The sequence below is a fragment of the Passer domesticus genome, chromosome Z (genome assembly GCF_036417665.1).
Source record: "Passer domesticus isolate bPasDom1 chromosome Z, bPasDom1.hap1, whole genome shotgun sequence".
Lineage (NCBI taxonomy): Eukaryota > Metazoa > Chordata > Aves > Passeriformes > Passeridae > Passer > Passer domesticus.
Genome location: NC_087512.1, coordinates 69,985,874 through 70,006,087, shown reverse-complemented (window position 1 = coordinate 70,006,087; position 20,214 = coordinate 69,985,874). Strand labels below are relative to the sequence as shown.

The window sequence follows — 20,214 nt, the reverse complement described above, 5'->3', positions numbered from 1 at the left end:
CATGTTGGTAGCCTCCAGTGAACTGGGGCTTCCCTCACAACCAGGACTGCTGGTAAGTGATCGAAAGAGGCTTGGTGTGCATTTCCTTGAGCTCTCTCAGTAGCCTTTCATGGATCCCATCCAGCCCCAGACACTTGTATGTCAAAGGTTTGTCCCAGGTTATGGGGCCTTCATTCTGCTCCCTGTTCCTTTCTTTCACTCAGGCACCTTGTTACCTGAAGAACAACTGGTCTCACTATTAGAAACTGAAACGAAGAAGACAGTATCTGAGCCTTTCCATATAATTTCCCATTATGTGTCCCTCTGCATCCAGTAAAGGATGGAGGTTCTCCTGAGCTCTCCTCTTGTTGCTAATGTGTTTATATATACATTTTATTGTCTTCTATGGCAGTAGCAAGAACAAATTCTAGTTGTGTTTTGGCCCATCTAGTTTTCTCTGTCCATAACTTAATGACCCCAGAGCTGCCTGCATTGTCTTTCAAAGGTCATAAACTCTCCTTTTCATCCTGAGTTTCAGCCAAAGCTCCTTTTTTAGCCAGGTAAGTCATCTTCTCTGCCATGTGTCTTTTGAACCATGTGGATGGCCTGCTGGCTATACCTTTAGGATTTCCTTCTTGAATGTGAGGATAGCCTCCCAAGGTTCTCTGTTGAACAATCTCCTAAACAGGCCAAAGTCTGCCCTCTGGAAGTCCGAGGTGGCAGCTCTGCTGACCCTTCCTACTTTTCCAAGAATTAGAAAGTCCATAATTTTGTGATTGCTGAGCCACAGACAGCCTCCAATCAATCATCCCAGCATCCACCAGTCCTCAGATCACAAACAAAAGATCCAGCGTGGGCCCCCCCTAATGGGCTCACTCAGCTTTCTGGCACCATCAGGATCTTCTACACACTCCAGGAACCTCCTAGACTGTTTCTTCTTTGCTGTATTGTATTCCCAGCTGACATCTGTTAAATTGAAGTCCCCATGAGAAAAAGGGCTAATGATTATGAAACTTCTCCCAGCTGCTTATAGAATATTTCATCTGTCTTTTTTTCCTGGTTGGGTGGTCTATAACTAACTTCCACCAGGGTTTCTGCCTCTTTGGCCTATTACCCTGATTGCTGCCCAAAAACACTTAACCCTGTCATCACTATCATTAAACTCTAGACAATCAAAGCAGTCCCTAACATGCTAGCTACCCCACCATCTCTCTTTCTCTGCTTATCCCTTGTGAAGGGTTTATAGCCATCCATTGTAGCACTTGAGTTGTTGCACCATGCTCCGTGGTGATAGCTATGTCTTAGTTTTCCAGCTGCACAATGGCTTCCACCTGCTCCAGTTTTTGCCCTATGCTGCATGCATTGGTGTAGATGCACTTCAGCTGGACAATTAATCCTGCCACCTTTTTTTGGAGGTTTGTGACAGTTTTCAAACACTTCCGTTGTTTCTAGGACATCGATAACTCTTATGTCTTTGCTGCAACATAGATCTCAATCCCCTGCCTCCATTGAGATGGCCAGCTGACAGAACTCACTAGCACGCTGTTCCTTAAATACTAACAGGCTGTCCCCAAGCTTATTTCTGCCATGCCTGATATTTATCCCTTCCCCCTTTAAATTAGTTTAAAGTGCCTACAATGAGCTGTGATAATATCTATGCAAAAATCCTTTCCCCCTCTTTGAGACAGGTATACCCCATATGTTGCCAGCAGGCCACGGTGTCATGTAAACCAACCATGGATCAAGAAACCCAAAATTCTGCTGATGACACCAGTTAAGAGCAAGGTATTATATTCTGCTTGATCTTCCTGTGATGTTTCTTCTCTCATCCTTCTTTGCAACTGGAAGGATAGAGGAGAAACTATTTGTGTTCTGATCCTGTAACCAGTTGTCCCAAGGATATTATTCTGGGTACATTATTTTCCATATAGAAGTCCTATTTCTGTATAAAAGGGATTCTTGGTTACTTAATTTTAAAAGGATCAGATGACGGTATAAAAAGTTACTGCTGTGAGGTACTGGAACTTTTTTTGTCTATGACTTATTATGTGGAACTGTCTTTATACTATTACATTAAGGGTAGGATTTTATGTCTGCTAATATTAGAATTGGTGAAGTGGTGGTGCTGTTAATAATTTCATGAATTTAAGGGGGTTGTGTGTAATATTTTTTGAAATCCTCCAGTCTTGTTCAGTTGTATTTAATGTACTGACCAGTGTGGTATACCAGAAGCAAATTTCATTGTTTTTTCTTTTGTGGATAAAGGTACCAACTTTTGGGAGTGTTTTAATTATATATACCTGGTTAAATGTATATTTATATAGACAGATATATTTAATTATATATATAAAATGTGAAGTGAAGAAGATATGAGGAGCCCATCCTTTTTACCTTTCTGTTACCAAAAGGAGAATAATCTCACATTTTCTTATTCTTGTTTAGGATAAGACCTTATGCCTTGTATTCCATAGTAGACCAACACTCCACAAAGACCTGTTTGAGAGTTTCAGGTCACTAAAAATTCAGTAGTAGAAGCATGAAAACAAGTCCCTTTCAGAAATAGTGATCTGCTACCTTATCTTGATGGTCTATGAAACCACAGTCTTCTGAGAATGTCATAAGTGCTTTCTGCATCTTGTTTTGCTGTCTGGCAATATTTAAGTATCTGTTACAAATTTCTCATCAAGATTTACTTACCTGCCTCTAACAGGATAGTTCTTAGTTAAACTAGCTGCTGAGGGAAGGTTGACATGAGGGAATAAGGACTGTTGAGGTTTTTTAGCTGTGTTTAAAACGTGTATGTCTGAGAGACCCAGCAGCTTGTCTACTGTAGCAAGGCTTTTGGTTGTGCTAGAAGAGATGGCAAAGGACTTTTTACAAGGTCATGTAGTGATAAGAGAAGGGGGAGTGGCTTCAAACTGGTGGAGTAGGTTAGATTAGATATTGAGAAGAAATGCTTTACTTCTGAGGGAGGTGAGGCACTGGAACAGGTTGCCCAGAGAAGCTGTGGGTGCCCCATCCATGGAAATGTTCAAGGCCATGTTGGGCAGGGCTGTCAGCCACCAACAGTGGTAGGTGTCCCTGTCCATGACAAAGCATTGGAACTTGATGACCTTTAAAGTCTCTTACAGCCCAAGTCATTCTGTGATAATGCTCTTCTGCCCTTAATGAGCTGGGGAGAAGAAGTGTTGTCTGGGCTTTTTATTTTTTTTTTTAATAATTTGGTACAGATTAGCAAGAATTCATTCTGAACAGTGATAAATTGTTGGGATTTTGTCTTTGGAGACTTTTTTCCCCTCTGCTGATAATCTGGGGTACAGGTGCTTCTGGGTTAATTATTATTGTGGTAAGCAACCAAGTTACAGAAGATTTTACAGATGCTTTTTCCATTATGCTGGATAGTGAAACTATAGCTGTTGACATGATTCCCATATGGCTGCATTTTCTTTTTTCTTTCCTCGTCTATGTATGCCAGTACCACATGGTATAAAAAAAATAATTCAGTTTCACTGCCTAGGGACTGCAGGCTGATTAATTTAATAAATGTGGATGCCAAAGTGCTTAAATATAACCTGGCTACGTTCACACATGTTATCTGAAAGTGCTTATGAATACTGCTCTGCCAGCACCTGTTTCAGAGTTCAAAGGTCGTTGTTGGTTTTGACTGCTTTGAACTAATACCAGTGCAAAATGACATATATTATTCTATACATGTTATGAACCTTTGTGGAAGGATTGCTTGGTTTTATAATTTTGAACTGTGTGTGTTATACATGCAGAGTAATATAGAAATTAAGACCTTTGTCATCACAAAGTATGTCTAAGAGAACTGAACCAGCATAAGCACAAGTTAGTGCTCAAAACCATCTTCATCTTACCTCTCTTTGGAGACTTTGGTACATAATACTGTAGCAGATTCACTTAAAATGTACTTGCATCAACAGTGTTAATGATCTTTAAATTTAGCCTATTATTTTGACTTTCATGTTACATGTTAACCTGAATTTCAATACGGTAACTTTTTTAATGGTTGGCCTGTTTCTCTGGTAGGTTTTCAATTTAATTCTTTCTCAGAATATGTCACTTCACAAATAGTCCCCAGTGTAAAATGATTGATTTACTGTTAATTTGCTGTTTGGTACATGGACTCTTAACAGAGCACCATAGTTACTTTAGTGTCACAATACCTCAGTGCTTTCAAAAGGGCAGGCTGCCACTTTTGTGCAATGTTATGAATAGCACATGAACTGAAGTCTTAAGATAGAATGTTAGGGACAGTCTTGCCAGTTGCTGTCAAAACTGTATTGTGCTTCAGAGCTGAATGGACTGTGATAATGCTACATGTCTTATTTGTGTGTTTTGCATGGTTTCTCTCTCTCGTTCTTTCTCTTACTGTAATTCATTAATCACCCTCATAATATACTATGTCAGCATGGTTTGTAATATGTTGCCTTGCAAGAGTCTGCAGTTTTTTCACTTCATGCTTACTCACCACAGTCCTTCATCAGAGCTGTCTTCACAACTTTGTACACTGACAATTCCTTATAGTATTTCCTGTTTGTCATGGCTTTTGTTGCTGTACAAAGCTCTATGAATTGCTATACTTTTTTTTTTTCCTCCCTTATATTACCTACTTTTTGACCCTCCTGGTCAAAGTTGCATTCTTGACACTCTCCCTTTTTATTGGTACTAAAGGCCTTATTTCTGTTATGTTTTTGGACATTGCAAGGAAAATTTCTGCCTTGCATAGCTATCTGAATTACTGCTTTTTTTTTCTCCTTTGGTCTGAGCATCCCTTGATCAGTTAAATGATCAGCAAGACTATTTGAATTTACCTCTGAAGAGCCCAGGCCCGGATTCAAAAACAGCACTAGGACATAATCTGCTTTGTTCTTCTCTCTTTTTGGTCAACCCATTGTTTATTTTCTATAACATTATGCTCATGATGTCTAGCCGCTAACATGCCTAAAGGCAAACATGCTGGCTGGGACTGATTCGGTATCAAATGCCACTGTCCCACTTCAGGGAAAAAAAAATCTAGAGATTTACTGGAATCTCTTCTCTTACTGGAGCTTCTTCATAGTCCAGTAATTTTACTTGGTAAAGATGAGAATTGATATAATTAGATACATATTGCAAGAAAATAGTCTTTCAATCTGACTATTCTTCATGGTAGAGAATTGCAGTATGTGGTGCATATGTTAATTTGCAAATTTTATTTCTGCAGATACTTGTCCTCCAGTTATTTCTATATATGTATTTTCTTGATGCAAATTCAATTGTATACTGGCCCATGGTTACGATGTGGTTTACCACAGAAAACCAAAGGAAATGAAGCCTCTGTGAATAAAAGAGATTGAACCCAGAAAGATTCGAAATATACCCAAAAAATGTGATTAAAACCAAAGGAGGTTAGATGTTGGTACCAAAATTTGATATTTTATGTAATAGTAAAAGAGGCAAAGAGAAAGGAAGAGGAAAGAAAGAAATAGAAAAAGAGGTGTGCATGGGAGTGGGGTGACAGGGGCAGAGTGACAGGGGTTAGTTGGAAGCATGTCACCATCCGAGAGTCCCAAAGACGTCTCGTTGCTCCCCTCCATAGGATCTTCTCGCTGGTGAGGGTCCCCGTTGCCACCGCCACGCACTGAAGAGTTCAGAATTCCGTGGGTTCATCCTCGCTTGGGGCAGGTGGGAATGCCCGGGGGCAGGGGGCCAGTTTGACGCCGTCCCTTGGGACACTGAGGGTCTGCTGCATCACCTGCAGTGCTGTGGGTCAGGGTCTGGGGACCCCTTTGGGGAGCCTTTGATGGCCCCCTCAGCTGTGGACAAGCTTTTCCTGGGGTGAAGGGGCCCTCGGGTGATCTCCTCTGCCCAGCGGAGGATGGGCGGTCACTGCCTCTCCCCAGAGGCTTTCCAGCACATCCCAGACCTCTCCTCCCCCAGTCTTTGGTGCCAGGGTCTGTGCCAGCTTGGCAGCTGACAGCCCTGGGGCGGCAGTCTCCCTTCTGAAGGTGTTGATTCCTGTGTGAATGTTTTCTTCTTTCAGAGGACCTGAGTTTACAGTCTCTTATCTCCACCAGCGAGCACTTCACGCCTTCAGTCAGAAGGTCTTTTCAGGGTGTGGTGGTCTTCTCTGCAGCCTTTGTAACACAGTTTTACTGTATAGGCAAAAGTCTTTCCTGAAGGTGTTTAAGCCATAAATGATAACATTCAGTCTCCAATACCCATCAATCTTTCGGAATTCAATTTTGTGTTCGTTTACACAGGGGTGTAGGATTAAACATTCGTTTTAGTGAGTTGTGATGTTATTGTCAACACATTTTATATATTCGTTGTGGCAATTAGGGACATGTTTTAGTTGTGGACTTGGTAGTGCCAGGTTAACAGTGTGACTTGATGACCTTAAATGTCTTTTTCAAAACCTAAACAATTCTGATTCATTGCTGAAATACCAGAAACTGTTTGAAATTGTGTGTAAAAGTTTATCTATGGTTCTGACTCAGCCTGGTGTCAGGATTTTTATACTACAGTTAATTGATCCTTAATATTTATTGAAATTGTTAACAAACTGATCAGTAGGATCAACTGTTTCCTTTGTGCTTTCAGTTTTCTCTGAACTTTGCTTAACTTGATGCAGGAAAAAGCACCTGAGTCTTTCAATTTTTTGCCTTGTTTACAGTAAATTGGTTTTTATTATTATTTTGTTATAATATTATGTTATAAATGACAATATTATATTGGTCTTTGCATTTAAGTATTAGCTTTTGCATGTTGTTATTGTTTGAAATGGTACAATATATTGTTACTTTTAAGTGCTTTTGGCATAGTATAATCTCTCAGTTTATATAGGCACCGTATAACTTCTTTAAATAGCAGTGTAATATATATATATATAAATAAAATTTCTTAGACTGCAGCCTAATAGAGACTGTGGGATGTTGAAGTGCTTTTTCATGTAACTAACTCAACAAATGGTGTAAAATAATTAAGTAATTTCCCACATTCAGGGACTGTCTTATCTGAAAGACAAGGTAACAGAGGCAAAAAAGCAGAACACTGAGAAAAGAACAATTTATTAACCCTCGTTATCAGGGAATAAAACCACAAGAAGAAATAAAATATATTGATCTAATCAAGAGGATGTCATGCAGACAAGTCAAAGGTCAAAAATTGAGCAGGAAAATCCCTGAAACATCTAAAGTCACAAGAATGTTTGAATAATGAATTAAACTCATGAATATGTATGTAATGTAACAGTATATAGAGAACATTGTTTTACACTGGCTGGTGTGTTTTCTGGCCTATCGCAAAAAACACCCCAGCTGTGGATATTTGTACTTTTTTTTATCCCATATTAAATTTTTAAAAATCCTCAAGTGTGAACTTTGTTTTTCACATACTGTGAGTTTTAATGCTGTGAAGGAAGGCAGAACAATCTCATCTCTGCGTCAGTTTGAAAAAAGGTTATATTCCTGTTGCTCAAAATGCATTGTGCAAAATGCATTAATCTGAAATATCTATTAAGTTAAATAAAGCTGAATGTAAACTACATGTCATGCCAAGACTTTTTTAGGTGTTGCCTTTGACATCAGCTGTTGACATCAACTGTTGGATAGAAAAACAGCTGTTTTTTCAACAACTAGATTTAATTCTTTTTACAGCCATTTTAACTCCAAAGCTTTCTTAATTCTGACTGTATTTTGAATGGCTTTCTCTAGCATATTTTCTTAAGTGGTGTTATATGCTATTTCTCATTACAGACGCCTCCACCTCAATAAGAAAGCCACGGACAAACAGCCATATAGCAAGCTTCCTGGTGTTTCACTTCTAAAGCCATTAAAAGGTGTGGATCCTAACCTGATCAACAACCTGGAAACCTTCTTTGAGCTGGATTATCCTAAAGTATGTATTTTATTTAGTGTAGGTTTTTTTCCTCCTATGTCTCAAAAAGCCACATGACAAGCTTGGATGGAAGTTATGCTGCTTGATTGTCTTGGAAGGATTTTTTTTCCTTCTGTAGAAAATGTATCATTACATATTTTACATGTTGCAAACAAAACTTATACCTTTTTAAAAAGCTGTCCATTGAGGAGCATGCCCAAGGCTTACGGGTGAAACATACTCTACACACCACTAAGATTTGCTTAATCAATATTCCTGTATTGTGGTGTTTATAGATTGAAGTGTTTCAAACTGCTGCAAGAGCTTACTTGAGAGGCAAGAAATTCTCCTCAGTTGACTACTTCTCTGTAAGAGATCCTCCAATAGAGAATACTTTAACTGATAGCCTGAAACTTTTTGGTGGTTCTTACTGATGAAGAGTTGCTCAGTGATGAGGTAGTGTGCCTCACCAGTTGTTGGCAGGTAGGGTAGTCTCTAAGCTATGTGTTAGTGTTGGGGAGCAAATAGATCATAAAAGCTTACATTTGCTGTTGAGCACTGTTTGAATGTGTAATACAAGCAAAAAAATAATGTAATTGATAAGTGTGTCAGATGCTCTCCTTGCTCTAAAGAGCTTAAAAGAAGTCTGTAAATGTTTGCTGTATCATTCAATATTTGAAGTATGCTCCTGTGGATGGGAAAAAGTACATTTTTTACTGGATTTATGTCTGCTGAATTCTGAAATTTCAAATTAACTTTAGTATAAAAACTCCTCTTTTCTCAATTCTTCTTAAAACTGCCACCGATGCTGCTTCTCCAGTTGTAAAAGGTCAAAGGTTTGTGTGAGCTGTACAGTAAGTTTTGTTTGTGTATTCTGAGAGCCTTAAACTGGCACCTCAGTAGGCAAGCTGAAACAAATAAAAATCCCTCGCAACTGGAGCTAATCAGAAATTAGAAACTTTTTCTGTAATGAAGCTTTGAGCCTTTTGAAAAGCTTCAGACATGAACATATGAATTCTTTCAGCTCAACAAAGTGCAATAAAGTGTGGCCAAGCAGATTTTGAAGCATACTTGAGGCAAGCTGCATATGCCAATATTGCAAACAGTGCAAAGAATCTTCAGCAATATCATAAACTGTTATATGACCTCTAATGAACAACCAAACATTATGCAGATGAAACATTTGGCTACAAATAGAACTTGTTTAATGATGAAAAAAACAGTTATGTTGGATCTTGCTTTACAAGAGGTTGTCTTGGTCCTTAGTTATGAAAACACATGGGTAATAATCTTAAAATGTTGCTACCCCACAAAAATCTGAGTTTCAGATAATAGTAGATAGTTATGTTTTTTCCAAGGAGAATGAAGTTGCATGTGTGAATGCTTCAGTTTACTGCAGCACAGATTAGACAGTGTGAGCAATGTCCCCAAACTGTCTGAAAAACCTTTTTATAGTTACTGTTCAGAAATACTTGAAGAGATTGACCACAAAAATTATAGTAACAGTATTTCCTGGTATTCCAAGTTCAGCTGTGCAGTGAAAAATTATCGTGAAAGATTAATCTGAAACTTTTTCCAGTGAAGCTGTATTCAGCCTGCAGTGATAATGATTCTCTTCTGTGATACTCCATGTGTGAAATACTCTTCTCTTGAATGGAATCCAGTTATGCTGTCTCAAAACTGCAGGACTTAAACATAATATTTTTATCAGTGAAGAGCTCTCACCTACAGTGCATATTGTAATTCTGCAAAAGTTTCTCTATTCATGTTAAATACAAATGAACCTGATGGCAATGTTTGTGTTTATAAGCATTTTTTTTACTTTGCTACTGCATACAAAGGCCATTTGTTTTGAATTTTTCTCTTCTCAAATATTGGAGTCTAAAATATGTCGTTTACTTCTGGTTGAATTTCTCAGAGAATATGGATATAGAAGTATCATTGCTGCTGTGGATTGAAAATTGATTATATAATGACTTGGAAAACCAGTTTTATTTTACAAATTTAATTTAATGTGCAGCATAAAAAAATTTCTTCAGTTATTTATTTCTATGGCATTCATGCTATCAAGATTCTGTTGTGATGAGAGGACCTGTCTGCTTAATGACATGCTGTAAGATGGTAGAAGTCAAACACTGCATGCTCCTTAGCCAAATTGACTTTAAGTTTGCATTCTGAGAGCTAAAGATATTTGCGTGATAGTTTGTAGTGCTAGAACAAATTTTAACTCCCATTTAAATGTTTATAACTTTCGTCAATATTCCAAATGGAGTTAGAGTAGATCAGGCTTTTGTGTAAAACAGTATCATTCATTAAGTTGAAGTATATATGTTTAGCTTAATATCTTCTAATGTATGGGATACCGCCTACTTAACAAGAGCATAGAAATTTTTCATTATACAGCCAATATGAAGTTTTCAAAATTCAGATAGTTTCTGCCTAACTGGTTCAGTGAAAATAAAGTTTAGTGAAATGATAAAATAGTATAAGGGAAAATAAGAACTCTTTTGATTGCTAGTTGGGATTCTTTTTTACAGAAACTACTGCAAATGTCCAAGAAAATTGGTTCTTCTTGTGACTGAATTTTTCAGTCTTGGACTGTAAAAATGGCTTCTGGGTATCCCGATCAGAAATTTGCATTTTTTGTATTTTAGTCTTTGTATTGGAGCTTTAATAGCTCTAATTTTAACAGGGTAAAAAAAAGTTATATCAAGTAAGAAGTATTTGCCTCATTGCAAAAGCAGAAGTACCTTTATCAAAGCTGCATCAATGTTAAGTGATTTATTTCTTTGCCCAGTATCACTAACTTGTACAAATATGTAGCAGCTACAGTTTTCCCTTTCCACTTGTTTTTTCAACCATTACTCTATTAATAAGAAAATACAGATATGTTACATATACATATTCCTGAGCTTTGTTGTACAACTAAGTATACATGTGTACACGTACTGTTCTCTGTGGGGTGTCTTCCAACTCTGTTCTGCACATGTGTCTATAAAGTAAAGGAATGGAAGGTGTAGCTCAAAGGGATGCAGTCATAGTGTATCATAACCTCATTCTTTAATATTTCAGGTGCTGTAATTTCATTGAATATAATACTGGATTTAAGATTTGTATGTGAGCAAAAATGGAAGTGGAAAAAAAAATTACATTGTACACCAGAACATCTTATTTCATGAATAATAAAAACCCTTCAATATAGCAGAAGTAATGTTCATCAGTGAAAGAGTTCATTGAGACACAGCCTTAGTTGTTTTTTCACAACTACTTGGCTGTGCATTAAAAAACTAGACTCATTTATCTGTAAAACAACCCCTTTGTTTTTAATTCTATAACAGCACTCTATTTTTTTAGCTTACTACGCGCTTAAGCTTTATTTCATAGACCTTATAGATCTTAGCTGTATGTGTGTAAATATATATGTGAGTGTATACATTTTTGTTTTTACTAGTATGAAGTACTACTCTGTGTACAAGATCATGATGATCCAGCTATTGATGTGTGCAAAAAGCTCCTTGGCAAATACCCAAATGTTGATGCTAGACTGTTTATAGGTAAGCAGTGCAACTTGAAGGTGGGATTCTGACTTGTAAAATGATAGGTGTTAAAATCCATATGGAATACTCTACATGGAGTTGAAGACTCCATATGTATATGGACTTAAATAAATAGTTGTCTTGTTCAGCCCATGTTCCTTCTGTGGCTTAATCACCAGTTTGTGGTAAAAAGTAAGTTTGTCTGTGACATCAGTCCAAGAAAACTTTAGGAGGAATGGTTTGGGTAACCCCCTGCAATTTTTCCTTCTAATTCTAAAACAACAGTTTAAATCCTGTCTTTGCACTGAACTAAATGTGCAGAAAGGGACTCAGATTTGTGGCTGTATTTGAGCTTGAGGTGTTGCAACAGTCCTTTTTAGTCTTCTTAGGCTGTATGGCTCTTTCTTCACTTTGTTTGAATTAATGGAGGAAAGGGGTATTAGAACAAGATAGTAAAATGTAATTGGTTTTTTTTCTCTGATATAAAAAAAACTTTACCATGTCTGTCAGCTGGATATAAAGGAGCATGTTTCACTTTATTCTGCTCCTTTTTAGTTTTTCTGCTGAAATTACCATACAATCTTCATAATCATAGTCTCAAAGAGTAAGAGATGAATAATGTTTACCTTACAAGAATGTAATAAGCTTTATAGTTCTACTGCTTCTTTAATTACATTGATCTTGCTACCCTGCCATTTTAAGGAAGCATTTGAATATTTTTTGCTTTTATTTTTCCAATTATAAAATATAGAAGTGAAGGTATACTTAAAATATAGATATTTTGTATAAAAGTGGACTTTTAAGAATTGGTGGGTAAATGTATACTCTTCTTCAGTTCATATATTTAAATATTTTGGATATTGAATCTGAATTCCAAAAACTCCCCATACATTAATTTTGTATGATATTTGTATTTTTTAGGTGGCAAGAAGGTTGGCATCAACCCCAAGATTAATAACTTAATGCCCGGCTATGAAGTTGCCAAGTATGATCTCATATGGATTTGTGATAGTGGAATCAGAGGTAGGTGCGTATGTGCTAACTGTTGAACTGTGCTTAATCACCATAAGCAAGCAGATTTTGGAGACTATTTTAACTGAGACTATAAGCAGAAATTAAAGTTAAAAGTCTGAAAATAAATGTTTTTGTGAAATGAAATATTAGCCTCTAATTAGAGGAGAAAATACCTTTAAAAATACTATTCAGACTGTTTCTGTTTTATTTGTTGTTGATCATAATAATTGTTATTCACTAATTTTATTTTTCTGAAACCATTTTTATAAGATAGGACATATCAAAGCATATGTACTCTTGATCCTGGTAGTAAAATGAGAATTAGTGTCTCGCTGCTGTAGTCTGCTAATGACATAGTTGCTCCATCAAGTGTCATTTTTTCATTTGTCACTTAGTAACACCAGACACGCTGACAGATATGGCCAATCAAATGACTGAAAAAGTGGGCTTGGTCCATGGGCTTCCCTATGTTGCAGACAGACAGGGGTTTGCTGCTACCCTTGAACAGGTGAGTGCAGTGTTCTTTTTTTGCTTACAAAACCTTGCTACATGAAAGCTGTATTGTGAGTGAGGAAATGGCTATTTTTAGCTGCAGTCACACTTCCAACTCAGGGTAACTAGGACAATTTCTAAGTGCTCCAAAATTCCTGTGTTCTGTCTGTTGGTTCAATATTTAGGTTTACAATATGAGCAGTAAAGATTACAAGATACATGTTTTGTATCTTTTTAATATTTAAAGTTATGGTATTTTAGTAAGAACAGATTTTTTAAATGAACTTTTCCATTTTGTGGTTTTTGAGTCTATATAAATTTTTAACACCTGTAATTTTCTATACCAGGAAGTTGCATAGATCTATTTGTTACAGGATCTGTGTCTGGTTTACTCTGACTCTTGTTCTGTAGTGCTAATTTATATCTTATAATAATTGTATTGTGAAAGTGAAAGGTTGATTCCTATCCACCATCTTCATATTACTCATTCTGTCCTATTCTCCCCTCTCCTCTTTCTCAGTAAGTTCTCTTTTGGTAGAATGAAGAGGTTGAGTTTGATTTTTTGTTCCTTGTGTCTCAAGGCATATAATCTAATCAATTTTTATTTGGAGCTGGCATGTATAAGGCATTTTGGCCCCAAGGCTAACTGATAGGAATGAAAGACAGACATGTGAGAGATGAAAGTGCGGTGAAATTCAGTTCTCCATCATTGCTCTTAAAGGAGAGAAGCTTTTGTGCTGATTTTTCTCTTCCTTTTTTTCCCCCCTTTTTTTTAAATGATACAAAGTCTGAATTTTTTCTTGCAAGACAAAAGCAGAGATCTATAGCACAAATTTCCAAGTACTGCTGTTTGATAAAGCAAGAATTACAACTGCTGCTCCTGTATTCCTGGAAGAGCTTTTTGCCTGCTGATCCAGTACACTGCAAGATGAGCACACCTTTTCTTGAATGAATTACTGTACAAGTGTGAAGACAGTCTACACTAAATAATAATGAGAAGTGCTAGCACTCATTCCCTCTGTTTTGTAGATCATTCCTAGTCTTCAGGTACTGAATCTGGTAAAAAGATTTTCTCACAATCTGAGTTTTTTCTTCTTTGTTTTTGATTGCAAGTGTGCTAAGTAAACAAATTTCCCATGATTCTGTAAAATCATATAGTACGTTTCTAAGAACGTATATGCAGGAATGCACTTAATTTTCACAGGAGGAAGGCAAGAACATGTCTGTTAGTTATCACCAGATAATACATTAATCTTAGTGATTATTTGGTTACTTAATGGATTTTTAATACATTTATTCCCTAAGAAAAACCTCAGTAAATTAGAAATTAAATACAAAATTAAGTGCAGTAGTTCAATATGTGGATTTAAAACCTGCTTATAGATTTGCAAAAATACAGCCAATATCACCAATAGATTTCTCAGATCTGCTGATAATCTAGGTTTTTTAAAATGGTACTAAAGGTCTTTCCAAATACACCATCATAATTGGCCACACCTAGTGTTTTTTACCCTCCATAGGTTTCCAGAGGAAAAAGTTGTCGGTGTAGTACTTACATACAGAGTTTTAAATGCCTTTTTTTCTTTTGACAGGTCTATTTTGGAACTTCACATCCAAGGTCATATATCTCAGCCAACTTAACTGGCTTTAAGTGTGTAACAGGAATGTCATGCTTGATGAGGAAGGATGTCTTGGACCAAGCTGGAGGACTGATAGCTTTTGCTCAGTATATTGCTGAAGATTACTTTATGGCCAAAGCTATAGCTGACCGGTAAGATGACTCTGAAGTCAGCTGATTGCTTTAGGTGTAGTTTAAATCTTTCTTTTTGGTTGCTTTTTGGTTTTTTTTTGAACACATGGCACATGCTGTAAGTAGGTATTCATGTCAGCTTCACATATATATAGTAAACATGTTAATGACATGTGCTTTGTCCTATCAGTATAAGGCTTTTAGAAATAGTTAAGCTATATAATTGTCAATTCCTTTAGAGAAAAGTTTCAGAACTTCATTTAAGTTCTGGGTTTTAGTTTGTTTTTTTCCAAAGAAGAGTCTTATTGAAATATAGGGTTTTTTTTTTGCCTACACCCATTGTAATAGTAGGGCACATATACCAAAGAAGCTTCTCAGGCTTAATAAAATTCTTGTGTTTGTTATCTAGTTGGTTTTTGCATCTCTTATTTACATGTTTTTATTATAACAAATTCCTTTTTCAGGGGCTGGAAATTTGCAATGGCCACTCAAGTTGCAATGCAAAACTCTGGTTCATATTCTATTTCTCAGTTTCAGTCCAGAATGATCAGGTAAGATTTCGATCTTTACTTCCTCTCCCACCCATCCCTGCCCCCTTCTTCTGATGGGGACAACCTGATAATGAGAGGGAATAAGTTTTCCAAGTTAATTTGATCTAATGCCCAGTGTGCTAAAGTTCAGTGCACAGCTTGATGCATGCTTCTTCATTAGTGCTGGGAGAGAGGCGCTGACTTTCCTCAGAAAGGAAACTTGACTGTTACAAGTATTAAAAAAAATTAACACACCTCTGCCCTTAGTACCTTTGAAATACTATCCATAGCATCTTTGAAAGGGAGGTTTTTTGCCGTATTTTATTTGCAGGTGTTTATTAAATGAGATTAGCCTTTTAGAAAATACCATGATGGCTCATTTGGTGAGGCAGGGGAGGAGGCGGTAATGAGTAATGCAAAGTCAAAACTGATTTGTTTTTCTTTTCTAGGTGGGCCAAACTACGAATTAATATGTTGCCTGCCACAATAATTTGTGAGCCTATCTCCGAGTGCTTTGTTGCCAGTCTTGTTATTGGATGGGCAGCTCATCATGTGTTTAGATGGGATATAATGGTATTTTTCATGTGTCACTGCTTGGCATGGTTTATATTTGACTACATTCAATTAAAAGGTGTTCAGGTATGTAAATTTTCCAGGAGGTTATTAAAATTAGTTACTGCCATTGATTTCAGCAAAAAGCTAAGCTTAATTACAACCATAAATAATTCTATTGACTTGCAGGAAATAACAGCTCCAATCCTGTTACTTCTCAGTCTTCCACCTTCAGTTGCAGTATCATGAAAAGGAAGAAGTAGTTTTGGTTGCAATTTTGTATTCTACAAAATTCTGCACTTGCCCCTGACTAGGCTCTGAAAGTTTGTCCATCCCCTTAATTAATATTCATGTTCCAAATCTGCACTACATGGGCATATGCAGAAATTTTAATCTCTTTTGACAGTACAAGAGCAGGAGCTTTGTGGGATTTCATTTGGGAGGGTGTATTATTTTATTTTATTTTAGTTATCACTTTGTCTTATATTTGTTGAGGTCTATGTGTACTCATACATACTTTCTTCACTTCATTTTGTTATAATGGGCAAGGAGTACAACTGTAACCTACTTCCAAGGCCTCATAAAACTTTTAACATAGAAAGGTCACAAATGTGGACAGCATTTGTTCTAATGTTGTAGAAAATATTTAATATGGGTGATTGTATCTTGAACAAGAAAATATTCTTGGGTTTTAATCAAGGATGCTATTGATACATAAATCTGCCTAGTAAACTTTATAAAACATTTTTAAAAAGTTTAAAGTTACTTTAAAATTCCTCTTGAATTATCAGTATTATAATAATAATACCTTGCTTTTTATTATTTCTAGGGTGGTGCTCTGTGTTTTTCAAAACTTGATTATGCAGTAGCTTGGTTCATCAGAGAATCCATGACAATTTATATTTTCCTATCTGCTTTGTGGGACCCCACTATTAGCTGGAGGACAGGGCGCTACAGATTACGTTGTGGAGGCACTGCAGAAGAAATTATTGATGTATAGCCACACATTTGTAGCTGTGAATGTCAAAAAATGAAGGGGGAAAGAAAAGTATTATAAGTTGTTTATATACTTCCAAGAAAATCTACCTTCAGTAGTTTTATTACTTGTATGTTTGGTATCTGTTCTTCAATTTATTTTTGCATGGCACTTGCATCTGTGAAAATACATCTGTAGTCTTGGCCAAATGGTACCTTCCTTCTATGTACAAATAAAAATAGGGAGAATTGGTCCTGTCATCTGCTTTCTATTTAAATGCTCTGCAGTAGACTTTAAAAAAAAAAATATCCTCTGGGATATGAACAGCTTCTTACTCCTTGGTGTGCTAGGCTAGCAAATCTAGGGTTCACATAGCTATTTTCCAGCTGGTTTGCACAAGGCTGTACCTAGTAAAATCATAGAGGTACAGCTGATTTTTGTTTTATCCCACTAAATTGAGCTAGTAATGAGACCTTGGGAAAGAAGCTCTGAAATGTTTTATGCCTACCTCTTGTAGTTGCTGCAGAACAATATCAATAGAAAGACTAAACTGCTTTGCAAAAGGAAACTAAAGTGAACCTGTAGTCTTGTGTTTATATGTATATAGGGAATATTTTAATCATTGCAGTAACCAAAAGTGGACTGAGTTTGATAAGAATGAGTTGGAAGGATTTAGTGGTCAGGCATGTATTATGGGCATCTTTTGGCCAAGTCTGATCTGGTTCTGTCTCTTGAACCTCGTTAAGCACTGTGCTGTAACTAGCCAAGGTGATCCCCTCAGTACTTCCATCCTTTTTTAAGGGGTGTTTGTTTTTCCCTGTGAGTGAATGCTTTCACTGGGGGGGGGTGTTGGGTGTGTGTGTGGGACATAGTAGGGAGCAGAAATACATTTCAGAAACATTTCACACATGAGCTATTTTCTTACACAATGTCTTAAGAATGTAATTTCATGATGCAGGTATTTAATATCTTTGTAAAGTGAACATACATACCTATACTAGTCATAATTAAGTATTCAATTACAGTAGTTATTGTGAATATATTAAAGGGCCGGGTGAGTTTGCTGTTACTGATTAAAACTGTAGTCTTAATTTAGATATCAAACTAAGTTTACTCTTGGCTGTTTGCCTGTTAGTCTAGCCTTTAAATTGGACTTCTGTATTCCAGTGGTATGACTAAAAGGACTAGATTATAATGCATGCCATGGTTTTCCTCTCTCTGTACCCTGTAACTTAGTTTTCAACCTCATTGTGAAATTTCCTAATTTGTGGTGAACTGGACTTGTTTTCTTTGAACACTTTTTAGTTAAAAAAAAGCATAGCAAAGCTAGAGAAGACTGTTGCATAAGCCTTTTGTTTTCATAATTGTATTTATGCTGCTTTACTTTTCTTCATGTGGAATAGCATATTGTCACCATGAACGTGAACTGCTAATTACAAGGTTATGTCAACAAAGCAGCTTTAAAAGTTGGATAATGATGTGTAGCATATTAGCAATAATGACATATATTTATAAAAAATGGACTTTTTACCTTACTGAGCCAATCCCTTACCCATCATATGCTACACAAGTGTAATGTGTAGGTATTTGTTGTAAAACATACTCTGGGCCAAGATGCTTCATCCACCTTAATATCTCTTTTGCCTTATGGTTACATGGAACTTTTTTAATGGGCATTTCTGTATGAACAAAGGCTTGTGATGCATGCTTCATTCTTTTATCGTGAATCAGGAAGAAGCCCTTTTCCTGAGGAAAGATTTACACTGAAACCTAGTCTAGTTGTGACCCACAAAAACATTCTTTTTTAATATTGTTTTTGACATAGTTGAATTTTACTGACAATGTTTGTATCTACATTTGTTTCATGAAGTTTGATGCCATTCATTGCACTGCTGAAGTGAAGCTTAGCTTACTACTTAGCTTTATGCTGATTTCTATGCAGGCAATGGAACAGAACCAAAAAAAAAAGGCTGAACAGACTTCCATTTAAAAAACTAGGTGGGGATAATTGTTTAACAGGTGCTTTGGTATTAGTAGAGCCATCTTTGGCTGTGAAAAATAAAGCTTCACTTAAGCAAATGGTTTCATTTGGGTATTGTTTGGTTGATGATGAAATGGAAACCAACAGTGTCAAATGTTGAAGACAATGCTGCAACAGAACTTTTAAAAGTTATAAACAGCTTATGTAAAAGTTATGTTGATTTACAGCTGTGTAGAACACACCTTGTTTATTTAAAATAATTGTATTGTTTTTTCCTTTATTTAAAAATAAATTTTGAATACAATCTATTTGGAGTACTTTTTTCCTTTCTTCAATAATGCTGTAATGTGACAGATTTAAGTGTTTATGGCAGTTTTGTTAGATTATATTTCTAATTAGTCTTCACAGCAGTAAAGGGATGCACATTTAAAGTTTTTATACAACAATGCAATCTCTTTTGGATTTTATATTTGACTGAAATGAACTCAAATGTGCTAAATTGATTTTGAATTATTCTTAGTTTTTTAGAATAGCTTCAGTGTACAAAAATTTTACAAGTGAACAGCATAATTCCATATCTATTGTAACTATCCTAGATTCAGATTTTAGAGATTATATCTTTTGCCACAAAACGTGTCAACATTGAGAAATAATGTTGATCCTTTGCTTTCAGGTACACTAACTTGAAAGCGCTGTGAACTTGCTCTGCCATCTAACTTGGCTTTTTTTGTCTCTTCCCTACCATTTATGAAGATCATGTGAAACCTAGTAAGAGACTGTGTTTATGAAAGGGTTGTTGGAATCCTGCATGGTTGGTGTAAACAAACACTGCTGGAATCACTTGAAAACTCTTTATAGAAACTTAAATGTTTCCAAATGTATTTTGTGCTCAGTACATTTGCAGCCACAATACTTAAATCCTCTTTCCTCAGTCCCTTTATTACTTTCCTGCCTACTGCTAAAACAATGTTGTCATTTTACATTGTACTTTCAGTTGAAGTCTTTCTCCCTTGAATTCCTTTTGTTGCTCTCCTGTTTCCTGCTGAGTGCTGGCTGGCTACCTACATTTCCTCTCAAGTCTGTTTTGACAGCTGGAAAAGCTTGTCTCTAACCACCTGTTTTCACAAATCACTTCTGGAAGCTGTTTCATTAATCTTAAAAGCTTTCAAGCCTCACACCTAATTTCTGATCATCTAATTTTAGGGTGGGTTTGAGCTCCAGTTATTCTTGGATTCAACTGGTTCCCCAACAGCACTAATACTTGTGATTGATAGCTGTTGAGCCCGAGGAAGACTAAAATTTAATATGGCAATAGATATATTTGTAATAGTGTTTTAATAGTTATACAAAAAGATTTCTGCTTTTATAGTGTCTATGCTTGCATAAACAACACTTAGAAGGGAGAATGGCAGTGTACAGAATGGCAATAATTTCAAATTTAATCCATCTTTTGGGTCTGAGAATGTGTTCGTTTTGAACTAATGATCAGATTACACCTAATGGTTTACTACTTGGATATTAAG

The 20,214-nt window shown here is 36.3% G+C and overlaps 1 protein-coding gene across 1 annotated transcript in view; it reads left to right on the top strand.

The window, feature by feature from the left end:
- UGCG (UDP-glucose ceramide glucosyltransferase) overlaps positions 1–18,999 on the top strand; it is a 38,194-nt gene extending 19,195 nt beyond the window's left edge. Inside the window, exons 2-9 of the mRNA XM_064405799.1 lie at positions 7,740–7,881; positions 11,312–11,414; positions 12,318–12,419; positions 12,806–12,918; positions 14,495–14,673; positions 15,117–15,203; positions 15,632–15,821; positions 16,564–18,999. Coding sequence (XP_064261869.1) covers positions 7,740–7,881; positions 11,312–11,414; positions 12,318–12,419; positions 12,806–12,918; positions 14,495–14,673; positions 15,117–15,203; positions 15,632–15,821; positions 16,564–16,734 — 1,087 coding nt within the window. The 3' untranslated portion in view covers positions 16,735–18,999. The remainder of the gene's footprint in view (positions 1–7,739; positions 7,882–11,311; positions 11,415–12,317; positions 12,420–12,805; positions 12,919–14,494; positions 14,674–15,116; positions 15,204–15,631; positions 15,822–16,563) is intronic.
- The last annotated feature ends 1,215 nt before the right edge of the window (positions 19,000–20,214 follow it).